This window comes from Myodes glareolus, chromosome 16 (genome assembly GCF_982192425.1).
Source record: "Myodes glareolus chromosome 16, mMyoGla1.1, whole genome shotgun sequence".
NCBI classification, from domain to species: Eukaryota; Metazoa; Chordata; class Mammalia; order Rodentia; family Cricetidae; genus Myodes; species Myodes glareolus.
In genome coordinates, this window is record NC_142041.1 from 55,736,784 (window position 1) to 55,762,325 (window position 25,542).

General features: G+C 45.9%; 2 protein-coding genes across 5 annotated transcripts in view; one reads left to right on the forward strand and one right to left on the reverse strand.

Annotated features, from left to right (window-relative positions):
• Trim55 (tripartite motif containing 55) overlaps positions 1-10,399 on the forward strand; it is a 39,821-nt gene extending 29,422 nt beyond the window's left edge. For all 4 annotated transcript variants that reach the window (XM_085677302.2, XM_048420339.3, XM_048420341.3 and 1 more), the window contains one exon: positions 9,358-10,399. In XM_085677302.2, coding sequence (XP_085533428.2) covers positions 9,358-9,368 — 11 coding nt within the window. In that variant the 3' untranslated portion in view covers positions 9,369-10,399. The remainder of the gene's footprint in view (positions 1-9,357) is intronic.
• An 825-nt stretch (positions 10,400-11,224) lies between these two features.
• On the reverse strand, positions 11,225-13,324 carry Crh (corticotropin releasing hormone). The gene is made up of 2 exons (XM_048420513.3): positions 13,002-13,324; positions 11,225-12,321 (listed from the first exon to the last, which is right to left on the reverse strand). Exon 2 carries the CDS (start codon positions 12,305-12,307, stop codon positions 11,744-11,746), a length of 564 nt encoding a protein of 187 aa, XP_048276470.3. The 5' UTR covers positions 12,308-12,321; positions 13,002-13,324; the 3' UTR covers positions 11,225-11,743.
• Between the last annotated feature and the right edge of the window lie 12,218 nt (positions 13,325-25,542).

Consider the following 25,542-nt stretch of genomic DNA (forward strand, 5'->3'; position numbering starts at 1 on the left):
TTGAGTAAGTACCTAGAAATGGAATTGTTAGGTTGTACGGTTGTTGTGTGGCTAACTTCACTAGAAACTGTTAACCTGTTTTTCACAGTCTCTTGGTTTTGTGCTTCCACTAAGAACGGAGGTGCCCCAGCTCCTCTCCTCTCCATGTTAGCTGATGAGGCAGTGCATCATCCTTTACATTTTAGCCACTCTAATGCGTATGTGTGATCTTCCTTATGGTCTAATTCGTAATTTCTTGACAATTAGTTCTGCTAAGCTTCATTTCATATACACACACTGAAGTTTGCCAGAGAACCACAGAGGCTACTGTGTTGTGAGTGGGTGACGTCAAGCACTAGATGGCCTGTTGGCTGAGAAGGACTGATCCCCGTGCCCAGAGGAGATGCAGGGGTCTGTCCTGTACCCGGTTCTTTCTACCTGGCATGCCATCGTCTCAGATGGAGTCTCAGTAGCAGCGTAGGTCCCCATACCTTAAGGATCATCACCCTCATGGAGGAGGGGGTTATATGCAGGTTAAATTCAGTGACTTATTAAAGTCAGAAGCAATGGGAAAGAGTCAGCAAGGAAATGCAACTCATAGCTGACTGGCTTATCATCCAGAATCCAAAAATGTACATGGTATAAAGATGTTCCCAGAAGAAAAAAGTAATTAAGCTGATGAAAGAAGAGAGGAGAGGAAAGGGCTTGGAAGGAGGAAGAAAGCAAGAACTGCAAAGGGTAGAAAGCTAAGTAGAGGGCTGTGCCTGCAGCTAGTCCTTATTTCTTAGGCGCTCAGAGCTGCTCTGTTTCCAGATCTGCACCCCTATCGAGTAGCGACCCACCCAACGTTCCCATTTTCCCAGGCCAGGATGAGCAACAGGCCGAAGTCCCAAAGCTGTCGGCCAGCACAAAGCTCTGTATCCCTACCCAATGCTGCATGTAAAGAAATGAAGTCATTTTTATACAATGATCTTTGAGACTAACCCATCTGCCGTGGCGTCATAGGAAACATCCCTCCAACCGCCACTGGAGGCTGAGGTAAGAAATGCAGGCAGCAAGAGGGCCTGGAAGCGTCTATATTTGAGATTTGTTTCACAAGGTATTCATTACATTTAAAAAAGAAAGAAAGGAAAGCAAACATAGACCGGAGACCAAGAACATGATTTCCCTTGAGTGTGACTCTATGTCTTGTGTTCTTTGAAACGATCTACTTAATTTTCCAAAGCAAACAGAAGTGAATGAAAATTCAGCCATGTTCCCTACACTTAATTGAGTGACTCAGGGTATCAAGTTATTTTCAAACAGAAGCCCCGACTGAGATCGATTGCTGTGTGTTTTACAAGACGCAGGCTTACATGTCACTGTTCTGTGGGCGTGCTTGTGTTGGATTTCCCTCTGCAGGATGGAAAGTGAGACCCGTGGTGCTCAGGAGTGACCTCCGCTTGCTGGGTAGCATTGCCAGGGTTTAGTCATCCTAGCAACTGTGGCATGTGATGGGGAGATGCAGACACTTTTATGTAAAATCCCTGTAAGGGGGATTGAGGTTTTCCACAGCAAGCAAGCTTCAGTGAGACCATTCCATTAACACTGCTTTTGCATTGCCGTCTCGTAACGCTGCCACTTCACGTGGTTTTTGTACTTTTTTCCTCCCTTCTGCTGAGAAAGTGACATTCTAATAATTATCAGTGTGTGTGTTTTACTGAAAGGTCAAATACACAAACCAATCCTGAAATTACAGGTTCTGCTTCACAGGAGCAAATAGTAAATGTCACTTTAATGGAGAAATAAAATGGATACATCCATTTAAAAAAAAAAAGCCAAATACTATGTAAACTGTTTGCAGCCATGTCGTGAGTTCATTTCCCTAGGTTGTGTGAGTGGGCACTAGGGGGGGCTCTAGGGGAGCTGGGCACTAGGGAGGGCTCTAGGGGAGCTGTGCACTGGGGAGGGCTCTAGGGGAACTGTGCACTGGGGAGGGCTCTAGGGGCGCTGGGCAGTTGTGAGGGTTCTAGGGGAGCTATTGAGACAGACATGGTCAAGTCTGTGTCTCACACTTTTTAGTATTGTGCTGTTCCGGTTTAGCCTCAGACCCTTCTAGTCCTGCCCTTCCTACCTGTTATTTTGTCTTCGCTGTGTCTCTCAGTGATTCCCATGAAGAGGAACACTGTCTCAATACACCCCAGACTCCATGGCTCGTGGTGTGCCCTGCAACATGTGTGCACAGAGCTTCATCTCATTAACAGAGTCTTCCACAGCCAATCTTTAATTTAATCCCCACACCAGCTCCTCACAGAGATGAGGATCCTGAAGACTTCCTCAGAATCACAGAGCAGCTGGGCGCTCCCTGCGTTTGTCTCCGGCCTTCACCTCAGAGTGTGGTGTGTGGGGCGGAGGCCACACTAGGATTTAAGAAGAGCGGATGAGTCTCTGCTCATTTGGATCCGGGTGGCTAAGAGACCCCCTGCTTTGACTCACCACTCCTGATTGGTTCCATAGCTTTGCAAAGCACCGGGGGGGGGGGGGGGGGGGGTCATGTCTAGGCCCTCTCTTGGGTTCATTGCAAATGAGAGTGATCCTCCTTGAGTTGTGTTTAAACTAAGACACTCCTGTCTTCCACTGTTGAGTTAGCCCCATCTTGAATCTCATATTTGATCTGTTTGCTTAGCGTAATGTAGAGAAGCTCTTGTATGAAAAGCTATGGCTTCTGCTCAGTATGAACAAACACAAACATGGAGCCCACACAGCTGTCAGACCCATACCTGGAAAGAAACCTGACTTCACATCAACACCGATAATCTGCTCTTCGCTCTGACCCTGTCATAAGAACCCTGTCTGACACAGGCAAAGCAGGACACACTCCAGCATCCTCCTCAGGGCTGAGGAAGTGAATCAAAGGGATGCTGTCTGCCACCTGAGGATGCTGCTCGGGCCTCTGCTTCCCAAGGAGGATCTGCTCACGACCAGAAAGCCTTCATCACCTCATCACTCCCTGTGGGACCGGAAAGTCTCTCAAGAAGAGAGGTTCTTGAGTGAGTGTGTTCCTCCCTGGTCTGTTTGGAGAATCCCTATTTTTTCTTCCCTAGCATTCATGAAGATTGGATACACTTTTCAGAGCTCTGGGCTTCAAACAATGCATGCTGCTTGCATTGTTCGAAGCAGGAACGCCCATGTGCTTGGGAAAGGTGTGCCTATGATGTTTCCAAGGCTCAGAGTCACAGAGTACACTCTGGTTGCTTTCACGATGAGCTGGCCAAGGACCCCGGCTGTTCTTATCTTCCCACGCTGAGTGTATAACACTTAAGCTACCCAAGGTTCACAAATGCTAAGCAGACCTGGGTTTCTTCTTTTTGAGTAAGCATTCTGGATACTCGGGATTTCTGCTCATATCTGCTTCAAACACTGGCCTTAATTCTCTATCCAGCCTAGCAGGTACAGGGTGGATGCTGGACGGCTTCACTTTGGCAACCTCAAGCCTTATTCTTCCTATCCACTTTCCTCAAAACGAGCAGATGTTACTATAGCCGGGCAAGGGTTCTTTTGAACTGACCTAAAAAGAGTGGCATTTAACACACAGCAGTCTCCAGACTCTGTCAGGTTGGATTTCTCACTGGCACCCGCTGCGGCTCTCAGACACTGGGATGTGGCAGCCCGAGTGTGGGCACTTGGGTCCAAACCCTCCCAACTCCAGCAAACCCTTCAATGGCCTGGCATCATTGATCTCTTGCAGTAAGACACTGGCATCCCTAAGAAGTATGTTATCTGGTGGGTGCACATTAACTCATCACCATCCATGAATGTCTCCATTGCAGTACGTCTGCTCAACGGAAGAGCAGAAGCCAGCTATGGTAAACTGTAACCGGGCACAGTCAGGAGTGGCTCGGGGAATGATCTGTGGAGAAGGGCGAGTATGGGAAGAGGCTGCCAGGCAGCTGGGGTTGCTCATGGCTGGTAGCAATGAGTTCACTTCTCCACTTTGGGCCAGCTTAAAAGAATGTCCCTCCTAGGTGTGGGTTCAGACACTTGCGTCCAAGCGAAAGCCAAGACAGCACCTGTTCAGTTTTATTTCTCCAATGGAGCACACGAGGCAGGTGCATTAGGTCACGTAGGCTGCTGACATAACCCTGTAAGCCAGCCACGTGCATACTCTCACATGCCTACACCCGACTAGACCCTACGATCGGCACCCGGGGGCTGATTCGCTCTCAAGTCAATCTGACAGCAGTTTGATGATTTCGGTGTCAAGAATCTTGTCACAGATTCACTCTGGCTCCCCTGGGTCTTAATTCATCACATCGAACGTAGAAATCAATCCAAAAGCTGCACTGAGTATTTTTACTTTTTTGAAACAATTTCCTACAGAAAATAACTTAACAAGAGTCGTGATCTGGGGCTGTGATACAGACCAGTGGCAGAGCTGATGTTTAGTGTGTGCAACGAGGCCCTGGGTGTCAACTCCATCCCCACTCAAAACAAAACCCTCTACAAGCCTTATCAACAAAGCGGTCTAAGTGACAAACCAGGCCCAGACAACAGACATGTTGGCAGATGCGTCAAGATGAGAGGCAGTCTCCACTCCCACCCCCGTCCTCAGTTCCAAGCACAGCCACTGTGCAAACCCCATGACAGGCGCTGCACAAGCTAGCACTGCAGCAGAGTCAAGGTGGCAGGGTTCTGCAGTGTTGCAAGGTGAGGAAGTCAGTAGTAGACCCTTGTAGGAGGGAACACATCCAGCCCAGGGTCTGGAGCTTCCCCGCTTGTCCCGCAGATCACACAAGCACATCTCATCGTTGCTCATGGAACTTCTAAGTGCAGATTTTCACATCAAGTCACTTCTGAGAAAGGAAGACGGGGGGAGGGGACATAAAATTTCCCATCATCGCCATTTCTTATTGTACGTGGCAGCAGTGATAACTGTATTCATATTTTGTAGCTAATCCTGGACAGTTTTTTTTTTATCTTGCAGAAATAAAATGTTATGCCCGTTAAACAAAAATTTTAATCCTGTCTCCCCTGGCCCCAGGCCCTGGCAACCGCAGACATTCACTTACCCCTTCTCAAAGGGAAACAGGACCAAAGGGAAAGAGAGCACCCTGTGCATTGAGAGTCTTGTCTTACAATAGACAGAACACTCAGTCAAACTCACTGAAGGAGAACATAGAGGAAAAGTCCATCATTTCCTCCAGCCGCGTGTGCATGTGAATTCTGACCAAACTCCTTTCATAACTGAGATGACGTCAAGTCTGCTTCTTTGTTCCACTTCCAGGTTTCTTTTCATGCTGAAAATTGTATTTGTTCAATTATCTGTGGTCGGGTGGTCTTCGAGCACAGTGTCAAATGGTGGCTGCACGGTTTGGTCACAGTGTTAGCACTTTTACTAGCAAGGAGGGCACGGAGTCAGGAATGCAGGGCAGCTGGTCACGTTGTAGCCTCGGTGGGGCAACAGAGAGGTAAGTGCTGCGTTCAGCAGCTTCCTCCTTTCCCTGCTTTTGTTCAGTCCGGGACCACAGCCCAGAAATGCTGTCCACCTTCAGAGTTGGTCTTGAGTCCGCGATGAAACCTCTGTACAAAGGCCCTCACGGGCTGTACTGGTGCATCTCCTCGGCAACTCCGAGTGCAGCCAAGGTGGCAGCGGAGATTACGCACCCCCACCACCTAAGGAAAGTGTTAGAACCTAGAAGCGATGCAGGGCTTCTTTTCCTCCTCACACAGGTCAAAGCTAGCCACAGTCGACACTTTGTTCTGCTCTATCTTGCCAACAAATGTTTGAGAGAGCCCAGCGCATAGGATTCCATTTCAAAGGAAGACTGCAGGAAGAAACTATGTTTTCGGTTTGCTGTGCGGTGGTTTCTCTCCCTCCTGAGATAATAGCATAGAGAGTTGGACCACTCGAGATGTATGGAAGACCATCATAGAGGACCATGATTACCACACGCCAAAAGAGTCATACCATAGAAATCGCCTCTGGTTCTGGGAAGGTCCAATTACCATACAATTGTTTTTTCTCACTGGAGGTTCTTGATGCTATATAATTCCACCAGAAATAGCCTCCAGGTCATTCTGTGTGACAGAGGAGCCTCTTCACTGTAGTAAGGAAGAAGAGGGAGTAGAGGGAAGTACAAGGAGAGAGGACAGAGAGGGAGGACTGTCTGGCTAGAGAGCAGGCATGCACAAAGTGCTTCATGTATGTTACTTTATTCAGTCCTCGTGATCTAGGATCTCATTTTCATTTCTCAGAAGAGAATGCTAAGCCCAGAGCGGCTAAGTAACTTGTCCACGTCATACAGCTAGTGAGCAGGCGGTCTGGTGTCCTAGTCTGTTTCTCTGTCGCTGTAGGCAGACGCCGACCAAAAGCAGCTTGCAGGGGGAAGGTTTTGTTCGGCATAAAAGTTATAGGCCAGCCTCCAGGGAAGCTAAAGCTGGAGATTGAGGCAGGAACCCGAAGCAGGGATCATAGGAGATGTTGCTTACTGCTTGGCTCAGTTATTTCTCTTACACAGCTGTGGTAGTTTGAATGGAACTGGCCCCCATAATCTCATAGGGAGACGCACTATTAGGAGGTGTGGCTTTGTTGGAGTGGGTCTGGCCTTGTTGGAGGAAGTGTGTCACTGGGGTGGTGGCTTTTGAGGTTTCCTATGGCTGGAATAGCTCCCAGTGAGTCAGTCGGTTTCCTGTTGCCTGTAAGATGTAGGACTCTCAGCCCCAGCATCACGTCTGCCTGCATGCCTCTGTGCTCCCTGAAACTGTAAACGAGCCACCCTCAATTAAATGTTTTCTTTATGAGAGTTGCCAAAGTCATGGTGTCTCTTCACAGCAATAAAAATCCTAACTAAGACAACAGCCCCTATCTGTCTACCCAGGAATAGTACCACCCACGGTGGCCAGGTCGCACACAGCAATGAGCGATAAGAAAATGTCCCACAGATATGCTCACGAGTCAATCAGATGTAGGCAGTTCCTTAATTGAGTGAGGTATGACAAGATAACACCTGATACTAAAAATGGCATCTGAGACTCAAATCCCAGCCAAGTGCCCCGGGGTTTTCCTGCTGAGATTTTTAGTAAATCCCCAGCCCGAGGAGTTGGCATAAGCATTGAAGATACTCTGGATAATCTCTGCTCTCACCCCTTCTCTGTCATTTTCTTCTCTGAAAGAGAGAAATATCACTTCATATTTGGGGGTGGTGCTTGGCACTTGGTGGGTACAGGAGTGGTAAGCTGGTTTTGACCGCCATCAGTGTGAGCAGCTAACAATTTAAACTGCAAGTAGATTTTAATACTTCTACTTTGTCTACAAAAGCTTTTATAAGGCAGCAAATTCCAAGAGCAACCCCCCAACAGCATGCCGGCCACCCACCCCTGTGTAAACACAATAATCCTCTAGAGGAAATAGCTGGCCCTGTAAGTCACCCCTGCTAGCTCTCTCCAGCTGTCACAGAAATTGCCCCTCCAGAGTTGGCACTGCCTTCAAAGAAAAGACACAGCGTCCAGGCAGAGAGCCCTTCTCATCCCAAACAATCAGAAGAAGCAATGTCTTGCCCTCCAGTGCTTGGATGAGCTGCTTTGGGTTGGCATTAGGGTTAGATGGCTCTGCTGAGCAAGAGAAAATCTGGTATAATCAGCCACGGGACTCTGAAAATAACATCTTACTACACCTCGGGTTTCTTTCTTTTTGAGTCAGAATCTTAAGTAGCCCAGGCTAACCTAACTCACCACATAGCCGTAGCTGACCTTGAACTACTGGTCCTCCTGCCTTCACCACGCCTCCACACCTGGCTCCACCTCAGTATCAGGGGATCTCTAACCATTACCAAGAAAACCTACTTCACTTGACAGTTCAGCTTTTTGGTTTTCTTTTCAGAAAACAGTGAGCTTCACTTTTAATCTAATATGACCTCACAGCCCTCATTAACTTCCTACCGGGTACTGAAAAAGAATCCTAAAACCAAAGAACTCACTATGACTGTGTTGGTTTTTTGAATGTCACCCCAAACGTTATTTATGGTAAAATCTGGGAAGGTGCTAGCCAAGCATTCATTTTTTTCTAGAAACTACTATCAATAGCAACAATATACTTACACTCACCAAAGCTCTGCTCTGTATGGCGTTGTAGCTGCACCCCCTCCCCTGGGGCTTCTGCATTGACTACGTGTGCTGTCTCATTGCTTCAAAGCCTTTGGCATTTCAGCACTACGGAGTTTACCAGTGAAACATGGGGACATAGTTGACCATTTTCCCTGGGCAGAACCAGATTCATCGTGGTACCTCTATAGCCGGAGTGAACACAATCAAATTGCAAGTCTGTTTACACACGTTTCTCTTGTTCCATTACACTGTTACTTTAAAAATTCAAAACAACAAGAAGTTCATTTGCAGGACCAAGTTGGTCAGTTAACTCAAATTTACAGCCCATATCAGTCAGATATTTAACGAAATTACCGTTTTTAGAAGTTTTGATGTTAGATTTGGATTTGTATGAACGTTATCAGATTTTAATGGCTAGGGAAATTCCCTTCAGGGTTTGCTCAAGATTAATCCTTCAAGCGTTGCAAAGCTGGGGTAGGGTGTGTGCAAAGCTGAAGGGGTATATAAACTTACGGCTGTATGCATAATAGTGTTTTTGTCAGCGGCATCCCCAAGTATGATGCTTTTAGACAGTATGACTTGCTGATATTGCCGCCATCTTACTATGTGTGCAAGCGCACTGGTGTCATACAACAGTGAACTCACTAATGGTGCATATTTAGGAAGCATGCTCCTATCAGGTGATGCATGAGTGGAATCTGGTAGGAACGTCAAACTTCAGCAGTGGAGAGCGTATGTGAATACACCCTGCAGTGTCCTGATATAGCAGCATCATTTAAAGTAGGGCTCCCCCTCCTCTTTCCCCCTCCCTCCTCCTCTCTCTCTTCCTTCCCCTGCCCTCTTGTTGTCTTTTATAACATTGGTGATGGAACTCAGGCCTTACCTATCCAGAGAAAGCACTCTATCACAGATCTATGAGTTAGAAATCCAGAAGGATTTTAAGCAGCTCTGCAGACTTTTGTAAACCTAGGTACCTGTTTCTATGAACGAAACTGTCTTGTCAGTAAGTTAAGCGCAGCTGCACTTGGGAAAACAAGCAGGGCGCCTGGCCCCTCCCATCAAGAGTTTCCTTCCACTGCATGCGTTATTGCTCTTCCTTTTGAATCATGAGTGTGAATCACTTTCATGGCTCTTGACCATGCCTAAGATAACCTCAGCTTGCTTTCTGTCCCTAATAATAATTATGTTTCATATAATTATTATTATCGTCCTCTCTCCTCAATAGAACGGTGACTGGTCCAACTCCCCAAAGGTCTGCTCTCAACTCTCTCTCATGCGCATTTTCTTCTTTTGCAGATTGGATTTGAAGCCCCTTCTCCCCAGGGACAGGCATCAGCCTCGGGCGGTGGGGGTGGGGCTGATTCTGAGCCAGCTCGCCACGTCTTCTCCTTCTCCTGGTTGAATTCTCTGAATGAATGATATATGTTCTGGCTGCTGCCCCCTGGCGGTCTGGGTGAGATGCGCACCAGGCCGCGGGGAACTTCCTGGGTGAAAGTCACCGTGGTGCGCGCATGAACGGGACCTCCGGACAGGATTTCTGAGAGAAAATAATTAACCTTTAATTTCAGATGACTTATCTAACTTGCTGAGAGAGTGCATATGCTCAGAACAAAATCGCAGAAAACACTGGTGTAAAGAAACTTGATCTCATGCAAATCCTTTATTATGTGGGCATCATTCTGAAGGTTGTGTAGGTGTGGTACATGTGTGCACGTCAGCTTTAAGTGGCAAGTGTTAACAAAGTGGGCACTACACGTCTCCCGTGGGCATGGCTTTTTGTTATTTTTAGCACAGTCGTGTTTTTCCCCTTAGCATTGCGGCTCGTTGGTGACATTCAGTGTCAGTCTAGAACTGACCGATTTATCAAAATCTTGGCATGAGAGAGGTTATTGACCAAGGCTAAGAAGGGCTCTAAGAAGGTTCATTTCCACAGATATCACTGAATGTGCAGCCAGAGGTAGTCTCTGAGTTTGGCCACACTTCTGTAGATCAGAAGGCCAAAGGTTAGGGTATCTCTTTTGACATTTTTCTAATTTCAATCACATATCTCATAATCTTATATTCATCCATCAGACACTTCAATTGAAGACTTTTGGGAGTAACTATCTACTTTCTTATGTGCCCATAGGAGCAGCAATTTGATTTGTGGAACAGCTGCATGTATTTAAAGATATACACAATTCTCCTCCTATCTGTCTATCTATCTATCTATCTATCTATCTATCTATCTATCTATCTATCTATCATCTATCTATCTATCTATCATCTATCACTGTGATGCCTTCCTCACATAAGTGTAACTTTAAGTGAACTCTTAAATAAATGCTGTTTTTAAAAACCCTAGTCTCCTATGATTTATTCGGTTACTCATATTTTATTATTAAGTCATTAGTCAAGCATAATTCAAGGTCCTCAAGAGAAGCACCATCTTCATACATATAAATTAATTTTAAAGTATTTATCACGGGACTGAACATTTTAAAGCTGTAACTAAACTACTAAAGGCAAGAATATTGTCAAACTAATTAGATGTGCTGTTCAGTTTTAGGCGCAAATAACGAAGTCCTACAAGTCACAGTTATTAGGATTGCAATAGAGACAAATATAAAGGGTGTTTGTGTAGTTTATTAAAATCAAATGTTCTTTTTAAGAAAAATTTCCCAAGTGTCATTTTCAGCAAATATGTTTAGTTACTTGAAGTGTTTGTGTTATTAAGTTTGTCCTAGCTCACGCTGGTGAGGTAGTTCAGGGGGGAAAGACTGAGCTCAGTCCCTAGGACTCACACCATGGGAGCCAGCTAACTCCTGCTGGTGCTCCTCCGAAGGCCTCACATGTGCCGTACTGCATGCCCCCCACAACTCCCACCCACTAACTAATTATGTTTGCATGTTAATTTCTACCGTGACTGATATTCCAGTTGCAAAATCCTCAAGTTTTAGAGGCCGGAGGAACCTCTAAAATTATTTAACTTGGTCTCAGGAGAGAAACCCGAGGACATAGACAAGCCCAGGATAGTCACAAGGTCTTTGTGAGCTACTGAATAGATGTTGGTGTTTTAGGAGAAAATAAAATGTAGGAGATGGGGCCGAGGTTGTTGTGTTTTTATTTTCTTGTGCTAGGGCCATTTCTTTAGACACACCGAAGAGGAAAAACAAAATCACAATAACCTTTGCAGATTTTATTAAAAATATAAATATTCAACGTTCTCTTACACAACCAAATTGACCAAGGATTGGAAAGATGTTTTATTATGGAAACGTTTACAAGAAAAAAGTTGATTCGAAGAGCTTACACACTTCGTCCTGGCCACCCCTCGAGCATGAATTCTCTTCTGCTGTGACCCCAAACAAAAACAACGGGGTGCCTTCCACATGCTTCTCAAAAAGCTTTCCTCCTTGGGTCCACCTTTTCTGTAAGATACAGCTGCAAAGACGCTTATTTGCACATGGATGCTAAGCACAGGCAATTCAATAACGCTGTTTTGCTACTGCATACGAATACACTTTGTGCATGCTAACTAAGGGGTGTATAGGTTCTCTCCCTGTACACAGTCAGGCTTCAAGCTATATAAAAATAAACAAATGATATCAGAGCTGCGATATGGTACAGAATACTGAGTTTTAATTGTTTAATTTTTACTGGTGTGCTAAATACAGAATCGTTTTTGGCCAAACGCACCGTTTCATTTCCCAATGATCTCCATCAGTTTCCTGTTGCTGTGAGCTTGTTGTGCTAACTGCTCTGCCCTGGCCATTTCCAAGACTTCGCGCAGAAGGTGGAAGGTGAGATCCAGAGAGATGGGCGGCTCCTCGGACCGCCTCTCCCTCTCCAGCGCCTCCTGGTGGCCACCGAGGGTATCCTCTGCGCCGCGCTCCGCCGGCCCTGCGCGGCTGTCGAGCGAGCGCTGAGGCGTCTGCAGCTGCTGCAGCAACACGCGGAAAAAGTTAGCCGCTGCCTGGTCGTGCGAGGGGCGGCTGCCGCGACCCGCGGAGAGGGGCGAGGAGTCGGGCGACAGCCGAGCAGCGGGGCTCCTGTTGAGGTTCCCCAGGCGGAGGAAGTATTCTTCTCCCATGCGGATCAGAACAGGCTGAGGCTGCTGGGGCTGCTCTGGCTGCAGGAAATTCAGGGGCTGCGGGGTCCGCGGGGCGCCGGGGACAGGTGCCCTGCTCAGCAGGGCCCTGCATGGAGGGCTGGGCGACAGAGCCATCAGCAGGACGCCCGCGGACACCAGCAGCCGCAGCCGCATGTTAGGGGCGCTTGCTGCAGCACGGAGATGGGGGAGGGCGGAGGAGAGAAGGTGGGGAAGAGAAGAAGGACTGGTTAGACTTTAACTCAGCTAGGAGTTGCACCCAGGCTTCCTGACACCCACACACAAGCTGGGCGCTGGGCTTTGGAGGCGCTGTCCGCGGTGCTGAAGCTGGGTCTCCGCAAGGCTCATCTGCTAGCCAGCAGGTGACCCGTCTTTGGATACCTAGAAAGGACAACCCCTGCTTCCTCTTCCTAAGGATCTCCTAAAACGTCTTCCCAAGACGGACTTCCCTGAGCCCGAAGAAATGCCACAGGTTTAAGCTATCGCCCGCCCTGATCGCCCCCTTTCGGACAGCCTTTTCTTCCAAATTGAAAACTACCTCCTCCCTGCCCTTACTCCCTTTGCTTGGGGGTCGGGATGGACGTGGGACGTGATGGGGGAGCCATTCTTTATACAAACTGTGAGCGGTAAGTGGCAAATTGAGTGAATAAAGATGAGCAGCCGTCTAACTTTGCTTTTTGCCACATCACCACTGCCAATGGAATTTTAAGGCACAGTTGGAGACACGCACACACATACATGCACAGACACAGGCACTCCCGCACAGGGGCAGCTGGCTCCGGAGCTCACCACAGTAGCCCAGGCAGTACAAAGTTGGTGGCGCCCGCCCGCCCGTCTAGGCGCTGCCTACCTTCTCCTCCCTTGGCAGGTGAGACGCGCTGCTGCCTCTGCAGAGGGACCTCTCCCAGGATGCCTCTTGCAGGATCTCTTTCTTCCTCTTTGCCTTTCTCTTCTCCCTTCCTGTGCCTCTTCCCTTTCCCTTCAGCCTCTCAACGTACTTGGGCTCTGAGTTTCTCAACCCCAGAGGCTGGAGTGAGATTTTATAACGTCGACCCTCTTCAGAAAGCACGCAGCATTTGCCTAATAAGCTGACGCTCTCTTGACAGCTCGATTGCGTGCTGCCTCTGCTCCTGCATAAATCATAGGGCCCTGCCAAGGAGCGAGGGACAGAGTTCTGCTATTTCAACACTGAATCTCACATCCAATTATATCAACAGATATTTATCGCCTCCTTGGTGACGTCAGCGAGCCCTAAAATGGAAGGGCTTCTTATGACTTGTCCATTGACAAAAATTCTTGAATGAGATTATCCCAAGTGTGGGAAACATACTGACCTCTTACTATCATAGGCCAGATAAATACCAGAAAAGAGGCACAGCCTGGGAAAGGAGAGAAGAGGTGGGGAGAGAGGTCCATCACTACAGGGCTGCCAGGAAAATGGCCAGTATTAAGAGGGGAGATTTGGACATCCCCTGATGCTCCACCGCCCCCACCTAACTGTTTTGTCAGGCTGTCCTCTCAAGGAACATTTCAGTGTGTGAAATAACATCTTTACTATGGTCCCACCATCTTCCTGCCTGGAGGAGAATGAGGAACTGGGGGAGCATTGGTACAAAGACAACCAGGTTTTAGCTTTTAGCCACTTAGTCCTCCCAAGGGCAGATAAAGGAATCACGGAGCTGAGGACAAGATCATTAAGTTCTTTTGTGAAACCCAGCTCAGTGTTTTTCTTGATGAGGAAAGAGCTATTTCAATGCTGAAGGGCATAAACACAGATTCTAACAAAGACCTCAGGTTCAGTACAATCTCAGGCCTTTTGTGGGGTTCTTCTCAGAGTCTAAAGTTAATCAGGACTTTTCGGTTCCCCTCAGAAGATCACAGAGACCTGTATGCATTAAACAATCTATTCAGAGTCTATACTACAAATCCGAGGAGGGAGGCATCCATTCTAACTCATGTGTTGAGACCCTGGGGAAACATCAGTTACTGAGTCTATGAAAAGATCTTTTGTTTCACCTCCGCATACTGCGCAACCATAAGCGTATGTACAGCAAGGCACTCAGGTTCTTTGGTTTTTTCCTGTTTCTTTCTCCAAATTCAAATGTGCACCACAAGTGTCATCAATAATTGCTCTCTGACACTATCATCTAATGGAATGCCATATCTAGAAATCCACTCTCAATTCTTGAGTTAAATGGATATTTTATCTAAGTGGGAAGCAGTTACCTTTAATCCTGCAATTCATGGAGCTCTTACAAACTCTGGTGTCTGTTATTCACTTTGGCTGCTTCATAACCTCCACTGATACTCTCCAAACTGTCTTGTTCCTTGTTTCTGGATATCTCTGCCATTTTCTCTGTAACTAAGAGGATGGATAATGCAATGCAGATTTCAACCTCTGTTTGGAATCTGCACTAATCTACAACTGTTCTCGACACAAAGGATGGTAGGGGCACACTGAGGATTTCCAGAGAAAACAGCTCATAGCTGGAGTGATGTGCTGTGGGATTTACTTCTGAAAGAAGAGAACAGACAAAGGATCCTGTCAACTGGGAAAATGCGAGTTTTAATAAACCATGATTAAACAGTGCTTTGGAGAAAAGCTGTGCTTTCAAGGATAGGGAAGCCTTCAGAACCGTCATTCTTGTTACTTGGGACTTTTGAGACGTTGGAATTCATCTCAGCGTTTGGTTGTTTGAGGGTTTGTTGTTGTGGTTATGATAACTTTCCTTCATTACTTCCTCTCTACTCATTCACAAACTTCACCTTAAATGTCACTCTGGAGAGGGAAGGCAGGTCAATGAATCCTGAGGAGGAAGTAAGACAAAGAAGCGCAACCATGAGCTTGTCAGAGAGGTCAGGGGGTTCCTTAGGGGAGCAAGTATGGGACTCTGGCTAACACCCTGCCCTCTAAGGTCCCTTCCCATCGGGCCATTTGGGAAAACTGTCTTACTCTAGCTCCGTTATCCTTCCTGAGTCCTTGCCAGGGGGCTTACCAGGAATATAGATTGTGGAGCATCATAATTTACTCCAAGTTAGATCATGTTAAATCACAGGGCACTCACACTGGAAGTGAATGCTTGGTTTAAATGAAAATCAGAAGTTACGTAGCTTATCTGAAGTCACTCAACTAGTGAAAAAGTCAGAGTGAGAATCCAGTTCTTTTGACTACCAGCCTTGCTATTTACACACACAATATCCCAATATCCTTTGGGCTTCCTTTCTCAGCAGAGGCACATGAGTGAGTTAAGATAAGTGGAATTCAGTGAGGCAACACACGTATCAGTCCATGAGGCATCTTTTCTTGGCTTTTCCTTTTATTTCCTTTTATTTATTTATTTTATTATGAGAAAGCAGAAATTCTCCATGGAGTCCCTCTTGGCTCTGAGTGTTAGTGTGTGCCCAATGTTATTTTGATGTTAGTGGAAACTTGGGTTTATGATATGGAGTTTTAAGTGCACTGATGACTTTAAAAGGCATCAGTTTTTATCTTTTTACAGAATACAGAGAGTATGGAAGATTCTGGAAGTTACAATACAGATGTGTGATTGCAGAAGTAACAATGTAAGGCACAATCTGACAAGACTAAGCATCTAGGCTCCTAAGACTCATACCAAGAGATACCATGTCCCTATTGACAGGAGTCATGGAAGGACCAACGCAAATGCTCAGATCCTAGAAACACTGTCCAAAAACATGGGTACCAAATAATTCCTGCTCAAAATACTTTTTCAACAGCAATATAACGTAGGATAGAATTAAATAATATGGAGTACAGATTAATTAAACAAAAGAGAAGCAATAGAGTTGGGTATGTGACTCAGAGACAGAGCATTTGCCTGGTTCAAGTCCTAATACCACAAACAGGCACATGGGCTCAGACACACACACACACACACACACACACACACACACACACACTCACAGAGAGAGAGAGAGAGAGAGAGAGAGAGAGAGAGAGAGAGAATGCACCAAAGAACAGATAACTCCTGCATCTCTTTGCATCTTCATACCCTTCTATTGGCAAATTCAGTCAAAAAATACACTCTCCAAGTTTTCTAAGTAAAGCCATTGTTGAACTTAAGACTTCACAAATACCTAGGATGGACAAGTGGCTTAATCACTGTGGTCACTGCACTTTAGATAGATTAATAGCCACCCATCCCCTCTATAAGATGATGGGGAAAGGTTTTCAGGAACATTGTAATTTTTAATAGTTTCTTCTAGTATCAAAGTCATATACTCTCCTTATCGAGGAATCTGAAAAAGGCAGTGAAGGACACAAGCCAGGTGTGGTGGCGTGTCTCTGTCATCCCCATCACCTTCAGCAAGCAGGAGGAGCACAGCTGGAAGCCAGCCTGGGCTACACAGTAAGACTCTGTCAGACAACAGCAACAGCACTATCCAGAATCCCTCAGCGTGTCAGCATCTAAAGCTAATCACACTTACTAGGTTGGTACCTGTCTCCAAGTGTTTGTAATGAGATCAGATATTTTCGCAATAGAACTAATAGGGTGTTTTTAGTTTTGATTTTTGTTTTAATGTAAACTTATATTCTAAAACCTAAATGCAAAAATAAAAGGTAGATTTTAAATGTTCTCACCACAGAAAATGGTATACAGGTAAGTTAGCTCCACTTAGCTGTTCAATGACGTATATACATACCAAAATATGTTGTATTTTTTTTGTGTATGTGTGTGTGTGTATAATATTTTGGCAATGTACATTAATCATTTAATTAACAAGTGGTTTGTTTTCAGGTTATTTCTCAGATTAAGTTTAGGGCCTGTATTTTTTTTTTTATTTTTTTAAAAAAGGAAAGTGTAGAACTCAGCCAGCCATGATAAGATTAATAAGAACATACCACTCAAAGGAAGTTCTTAGCTTCCAACCGTTATCACCTGCCAGTGTAGGACTCAGCCAGGATAAGCTTACTGGAGGCCTGAGTCTCAGTAGTTTACCCTGAAGCAATACCTGGTTGCAGAAAGAACCACAAACTGAGATTTCTCAGGCACCACCCAAGAACAGACCATCCAAAGGAAATGCCTAACATTCCAACTGTTGTAGATAGGGTCACCGGCCAGCACACCTTCACTAGGACACCCCTAGACAAATGTCAGCCAAGCAGGAGTCCTGTATCTTAGAAATCCCTCAACCTCACCTTTACTACTATAAAAACCCAACTCTAACTGAGCTCAGGGCTCTCCGATTACTCCAATACATTGGGCACACGGAGAGACTGAGTTTGCAAACTTGTGTACAATAAAGGCTCTTTGGTTTTATATACGGAACTCGGTCTCCTTGTTGGTTTTTGGGTGACTTCACAGATCTGGGCATAACAGAAACAAACTATTTTATTTTTTCATTTTACATACCAATCCTAATTCCTGCTCCCTCTCCTCCTCCCCTTAACTTCATCTTCCCTTCACCCAAAACCCTATCCACTCCTCAGAGACTCGGGTAAGGCACATTTCTTTGGGAAAGGTCCAAGGTCGTCCCTACTATATCTAGGCTGACCTAGGTATCCTTCCAAAGAAAATGGGTTCCAAAAAGTCAGTACAATGTGTCAGGATAAATACTGTTGCCACTGCCAGTGGTTCCACAGTCTGCCCCAGTCATATAACTGTTACCCACATTCAGAGAGATTAGTTTGGTCCTATGCTGGTTCCTTCCCTGTCCGGCTATAGTTGGTGAGTTTCCATTAGCCAGGTAAACTGTTTCAGTGGGTATCCCCATCATGGTCTTGACCCCTTTGCTCATATTATCACTCCTTCCTCTCTTCAGCTGGACTTTGAGGGCTCAGCCCAGTGCTCCATTGCGGGTTTCTACCTCTGTTTCCATCAGTTGCTGGATGAAGGTTCTATGGTGACATTTAAGATAGTCATCAATCTGACTTTAGGGCAAGGCTGGTTTGGGCACCCTCTCCTTCATTGCTTAGGGTCTTAGCTGGGGGTCATCCTTGTGGATTCCTCCTGGGAATTTTCCTAGTGCCCGGTTTTTTTGCTAGTCCCATAATGGTTCTCTCAGTCAAAATATCTCTTTCTTTGGTCTCCATCTCTATAGGACCTGTATTTTTATGTTCTGCTAAAATCATGGATGCTCACATTTCAATAGCCACTGTCACAGCATGAACTATATACTGTGTGGCAGGACAAGGGTTTTCTGCATAAGTTGTCTTTTCCTGCTCAAAACACAATGAACACTCCCTAGCCTGTTGAATGAATGCAGTGGATACTCCCTAGCCTGTTGAGTGAATGCAGTGGACACTCCCTAGCCTGTTGAATGAATGCAGTGGACACTCTCTAGCCTGTTGAATGCATTCAGCATATACTTCATAGCCTACTGAATGAATGTCGTGGTCACTCTATAACTTGAGTGGATATTCCACAGCCATCAAATGAATGCAGGACAGAAAGTTCATACAGAAGTCCACCATCCCCAAATAACTAAATAGCACAACTGTATTCTATAATTTCCCCCTTTCCACTTAAAAATATGGTGCAAACAGTTCTTGCTTGGTCAGAAACATCATCTCAGCTCCCTAACACCCCTTTATACAAAAAGTCTGGATTGTTTGACTGAGGGCTTCACCCCAGCTTCTGAAGTTGCCTTAGTCCAAAGTCCATCTCTGAGAAAGCCCACCAAACGGTGACCCCTCCCCAGAGAAGGCTGAGACCACTCCCACAGGCTATTTAAATTGCCCCCAGAAAATGAACATGTGGCCACTGGGTTTTGTGTGGTCTCTCCTTCTCTCTCTCTTCCCCTCTCCATTTTTTTCCCAGGGCTACCCAGGAGTACTCCGTTAAACATGGTCATCTTTAATTCGGTATGATTTGGTCTGATTGGGATTATTTGTTTCAGCAGAGAGGTTCATCTAAGTGAAAATATTTAACAGTTCTCTCTGACCTAACTTTACTGAACTACCTCCCTACAGGTCATTTCTCAAAATCCAGTCCATTCTAAGATCTTGGGGATTAGAATGTCAATATATGGATGTAAGGAAGACACAGCTCAGTCCCTAGCAATAGATTTTATATAATCTTACTTATTTGCTTTTGGCATAACTGGCAAACATCTGAATATCTTGCCTTCCCTGAGGATGAGAGAGTTTGAGTCATGTGTACCTAGAATTCCAATTATCTGGCCTAGGTTCTGCCCCTGTTTCAGCAGATTCCTAAAAGGCTTTCACTTTTGCTGCCTGTCAAAGTCTTTCCCTTGGGACTCGCTCCACCCTCTCTGTCCTCCTACCTCCTGAATTTCCTCATTTTGCTTCCTTGGATGTTACTTCATTTTTTTCCTGATATTATTTCAGAAGCATGACAGACATTCTATACATGCATGGTTCTTTACCAGGGACTGTGCTGACATTATACCTTACTGGAATAGCACCATCATTTCGGTGGCCTCAGAGAGGGGTTGATAATTCTCAGTGCAGGGAGTAAAACAAACAGACACGCTTATACTTTCTGCTCATTAGGACTGCTCGTCTGCAAAGTTGGCGTCATGTACCCGAGGGTGACAGAACTTACAGACACAAGGACGGGATCCAGGGAACACAGAATGATCCACCTGTGGACATCCAAACCACACTGTCCAGATTTTGAGGTGGTGACAGGGCTCCATCTCAGGCCCCACCAGCATTCTCTCAGCATCCAGGAGTCTTTCGTGGACACCTGGTCTCTTTTCCTCAGAAAACGGCAAGGACATCATCACCTAGCCCTCTGTTTTTCCAGAAGTTAGGAAGTAACTGACCCTGGTGAGATGACTCAGGAGGTCACAAAAGAGCCATGTCTGCTTCCCTGACAAGCCCCAGTCCTCTGGTCATGGCAGACGAGACTGACCTTTCTATTTACATTGAAGTTTCTGGTCTAGGCTCAGACAGTGGCAATTTGCAGGAACTAATCATCTTACAATATAGTTGGCCCAAAAAAAGAAACCCACCAACCAAGCATCCTGAGTAGACATTTATATTCATAAACATTACATTTAAAATCACAGCTGGAAGCCAGCCTGGGCTACACAGTAAGACTCTGTCAGACAACAACAGCAGCACTATACAGAATCCCTCAGTGTGCCAGAGTCTAAAGCTAATCCCATTTACCATGTTGTTATGTCCCTGAAGGCAAAAGGCTCCGAAGAAAAAGTTCTCCATAAGGCATTAGTAATTTTACAAAAAGGGAAGGGGCAGAGATAAAGTGAATCTGAACATATTTACTGAAGAATTTTGAGTGTTTTACATTTTTATTCTGTAGTGTCCTAAATCCCAAGTCTTCAGACTCTTTAGACTGACTTGCCCACACAGCCTGCTATGGGGAGGCTAGCTGGGAACAGAGTGACCGCAGCAGCACTGTCTGGAAGGAATCTCCCTGCATTTCCTTCCTTTGGTACCTAGCATGTAAGCCAACAGTTAAACCTGCTAGCTACTTTCATCATTTCTGTGAGGAAAATGGCCTATTTTGCTCTGGAAGAGCATGTTGGGGTATGGTGGCCCTAAAGTTTTAGGGTGCTCAGAAATTCTTGCTCTTCAAAGGGTCAGGTTCCAGGAAGAGGCTGCCGAACGCTCATTTGCCATTGATGGGGCGATCGAGCCTGTGTGTGACTTTCTCGGCCAGGTGGAGGTGATGGATAGTTACTCAGTGTGGATCTCTAGACCTGGCTCTCGGAGACAGGGATCTAGAAAGAACCAATTGCAGTGAGAGACACTGCCTTCCTTTTCTGGAAATTCAGTTACCCAAAGGGGCAGGAAGCAACAAGGCAGTCAGCATTCAGAAGCTATGGGTTCCAAAGATGCTTCCCTAGATCTGAGTTCATGACTGTCGGGAACTGAGAAACAAGTTGGTTTTTTTTTTTTTTTGTAACTTCTCTGATCCATATATAGAAATGGAATATTAGCTTCAATCAGGAAAGCTACAGGTGTACATGTGTGCACTCCTCGACTCTCAGCTCAAGTAGGACCTTGCCTCCCAGTTCTTCATCATCTGAGAGTTAATACACAGCTCTCACATGGTGAGTGTTGGCTACGGGAGGCTGACTGTGCAAGTCCATTTAGCAGAAAGGCCCCGTTGGCCCTATAGTTATGACAGCTAATGGATACTTGGAAGGGGGCTGGGGAAACCCATGTCTGGAGTAAGGACTGCCTGATTTGCCACATTTTCTCTCCCTTTTTGAATAAATTTTTGGAGTGATCTGAGCAATAACATCCCCAGGATAATAGAAAAAAGACTTAATGGCCTCAAGCAGCAGTCAAGCTTAATAGTCTTATTCATATGAAATTAAATATAGAGACATCTCTGAGCTGCACCTAATTTCCCAACTTGTTTTCTTTGTACTTCAATTCTTAATAGCTCTAAAATTCTACCGTGTGCCTTGGCACTTTGAGCTTCCCAGAAACAACAGTAATTGCAAAGGGGATTTTTTTTTATTTGAATGGAGAGCTATAATTACATAACTAGATAGGTTTCCTCTGTAAAAAGTGCTGCTCAGTTTCTGAAGAAGAATTATGCTACGTAATGAAAATTTTTGTGCCCTCCGAATTCCTACATCAAAGTCTCATTTCCTTTGTGACCGGATTTGGAGGGACCTTTGTGAGAACATGAATGCAGACACATCCTGGATGGGATTGATGCTCTCATAAAAGAGACAAGAACGATGGCCTCTCTTTCCCTCCAACCTTCTGTCATCCGAAAGCAAGAGGGTTCTCAGCAAACACTGTATCTACCTGGTCTTGAACTTCTCATCCTCCAGATCAATTGTAATTAATTAATCAATTAATAGCCAGCGTTTAAGTCAATTCCATGAACACACTAAAATAAATGGCATTTTTTATGGAAGTCCTCATAGCATCTTTGCTTAAAGATTTTCTTAAGAACAAAACTGTTCATCTAGCTTTGCGATCATTTATTTCCTGGAGAGAGCTTTGAGATGGCAGCTGCCAACTGTCTTACTGTTCTTCTGACTTTGCTACTTCCTAGCTGGGTGACCTGAACCAAGTTTCAGGTGCATTCCCCAAGCAAGGTCTCAGACCTGCGTTCCACATCACCTCTGTCCAGCACACAGAACTTTCCTGGGGAAAGGACAGGACTGAGAGCCAAGAGTAAAGCCGTAAACCAACAAGAGCTACAACTGCGCATCAGGGTTGGAGGGGGTATGAACTATTTAACGACCACCTTAGTATCCTCTAGAGCATTAGGAGGAATTCTCCGCTGGGAACTTCCTTCCTGGGCTGAGGAACTGCTCAGAAGCTGGCCACAGCCCTTTCTGCTAAGAAATGTGGGGCACGGCAGCTCCCTCCTTCTGGGCCAAGGAAAGTACAATAATAGCTCCCTTTGTCTGTGCTCCTTCCAGAAGCTTTGTTTTTGTGCCTCTAATCCTTCATCCCAGAACCCTGCTGGGAAGTAGGAATTATCATCCACATTACTGAGACAGAGGTACAGAATGGGTGGGTGAACTGCCTCCGGTCTCCCAGTAGGTGTGTGGAAAGAGCTGGAAATTCCTCATGTCCCCCTCTCCTTCCTATCATTTAGGCTTCCCAGGGGCCCTGGGTAGGGGTACGGCAGTCCCATGTTTCGAAGAAACAGACCCCATAGATGTGCCAGGCTTCCAGGACGTCTCTTTCCTCATCATTAACCACAAGGTGTGATGGTGGAAAATGCTGCACCGTTTGCGTCCTACAAGAGAAGCCTCCAGCAGCTGGCTTCGCACAAGCACCCCTTAATCACTCTGTGGCTCACAACCACATCCCTCCTTTAATTTGAACCCTCCTTCTTCTTCTGCATGATCCATGCTGGCCATCCCGTTCTGCTGTCTCCGGCAGCCACTGAGAGGCAATGGTTAGGAGCCATTAACAAATGTGCTTACAGAGAGCCTCGGGACAGATCCCACTCTCCCAGCTCCCATCGCTGCCCTTCAAAAGACTGGCAGCGTTTAATTCTGTCATAGGTATATGCTGGTGTTGGTGCCTCGCACTGGTTTCTAAATTAATATTTGCTGTATACAAAGCTGCTAATGAATGTGTACCTTTGCTAAAATCTCCAATCTACCCTTTGAAATGGAAGGGAAGCAGAAAGCGACTTGTAAATTCTGTGCATAATGAAGCAAAGAACAAGCGCACATAATGAAGGCGAACAATTACACAGTGTCCATGTGATTCTTTTATCTTCGAAGACATAACACAGGGGGCTGTTAGTGCTCAGCTTGGGTGAAAGACTGGCTTCTCTTCCTTCCCTCTGCTATTTGGTAGGGTCCTTAAAGCCACATTTCAAGTCACAGTGCTTTGCCAAGATTTTGTTGTGGTTTTTTCCTGTCCTAGTCTGTTGTGTGACTGTCTTTAGGGAGTATTCTTTGGCTGTTACACACATACCCAACAGAATATCCTACACGGGGCTCAGACCACTGGACAGACAGAACTAAGAACGAAATATTTACTATGCCCCAGGTCCTGTGCTTGAGTAGATTCAAAAAAAGAAGAAGAAAAAGAATCTTCACTACCCCTGTGATATCCAGTGCGCATGGAGGAAGACATGTTAGAAAACAACATTCGTTATGCACAATCTGTGTATGGGCAAAGAGAACGTCTGTCCATGCAGAAGACGCGAGGAAAGGTCTGAGAAGAGCTCCACAGAGTAGGGGAGGGGGCGAGAGCTGAAATGAGACCAGAAGGAAGGGAAAGACTCTCGGTAAATGGGAGCCTCTCCCAGAGAACCGGCCTCAGAATGGAAGACGCAAGCCTGGGGCTCTGCATCAGACAGTGTTTCCGGAACTGTTCATGGTTTCCTGTGGTGTGTGCAGGTGTGAAGGTGTTCAGAGAAGGAAGACCTGGGAGGCAAAGGGAGAATGGTCCCCAGAGGCCAACTCTAAAGGACCCAGTCAATGAGGACCAAGTAGCAATGACATCGCAGATTCAGACTTTAGACCGGGAACTCAAGTTGACCGGACGAGACGGGATGGACGGCAGGCGAAGTGGTGATGGCAACAAAAGCTTCCATGCTGACTACGTAAGGCACAAGGTTGAGGAACCTAAGAACGGAAATGCCCAATAGAAACCTTCAAGTGATTAAGGCAATCTGGGAGCAGCCAGGAGACTTGAGAACTTGTCAAGCAAAAAGTTGTGATCAGCCATCCTAGATCCAAGTCCCAGTTCTCTGAGTCATATGTATGTAACTAGGCAAACCATGTAACCATCTGTATGTTGGTTTCTTCATAGAAGAGAACATAGGATCCTCTTCTTATTTACTGCTGGGAGGATTAAATGAGTTGATTACATAAAGCTTTTGGTCCATGTCAAGACCTTTTAAAAGTGGTGATTCTCATAAGAACTATGGCATGGAGGAGACAGGAGCAAGAGCCCGGTGGGGCAGCGGAAGATGTCCAAAGGAATCTCATTGTTTTGTCTTGGGCAGTTAGGCAGATGGTCAGCACAGGAGGGGAGCAGCGAATAAGAGAGTTGGTAGGATTTATTTGGGAACTGTTGAGAGTGGAAAGTCTAGGGAACATTCGAATAGAAATGCCCTTTTTGTCACTATCACAAGCAGGTGAGTTCTGAAGACAAGACAGAACGGCTAGAGAGCTAGAATTCTCAGTAAGCAATTGAACTGCTGAGGATGAGGGACCTAGGAAGGCAGAGGAAAATATGAGAAAAGCCAAGGAGGCAGTTTGGGGGAAACCTAGATTTAGGGGGCGACTGAAAGGAGAGGTCAGTCTTAGGGAAACTGGGCTGTGATGGCTCGAGGTTAAGAAGGAAAAGCAAGAAAGAGCAAAGTTGTGAGGCCATGGCAGTCAGAAACGTCAGAGGAAGCGTAGGAGGCTGTGGGATGAGGAAATGAGAGAGGACATCCGCTGGATTTGGCAATATGCATGTTTGGTAATTGGGATAACCACAAACGTTGCTTATTTCACAGAGAAAAAATAATGTAGGATTTGGGAAAACAGGATTTGGAGAACAGGAAAAGAAAAATGAACAGGGAAAGTAAATGTGGCAACTCCTTCCTTGAGGGACCAGGAAGCAAAGAGGAGAGGCTGGAGTCTCAAGAGTGGCTCCACCAGGGGTTGGGGGGTACTTCCCTCCTGATTCTGATACCTCCAGCTCAGACAAAGGGCCTTAGGGAGCTGAAAGTCAGGGAAGGAAACTCAGCTCAAGCGGAGCTGTAGCCCTGGAAGCTTGGACGATGAGCCCAAAAGAACAGGGGTTCTGCAGGTAGTTCCGAGGTGGTGGTGCAGGTAGGAGCCAGAGATGGATGCAGCATTGTTACTGAGTCATGCTGATACCCACAGCAGGCAGACAGGAAGCAGAAGCCTGGTCTCACCCCCTCTTGCTTTCCAGTCTCCCTGGAGTGTCCTCTATCAGTACCACACAATGGAAGGCAAGTGACAGCAGAGAAATAGAACGCTGCACA

Excerpts from the sequence above, each read along its gene's own strand:
- Crh (XM_048420513.3), bottom strand. The coding sequence starts at position 12,307 with ATGCGGCTGCGGCTGCTGGTGTCCGCGGGCGTCCTGCTGATGGCTCTG.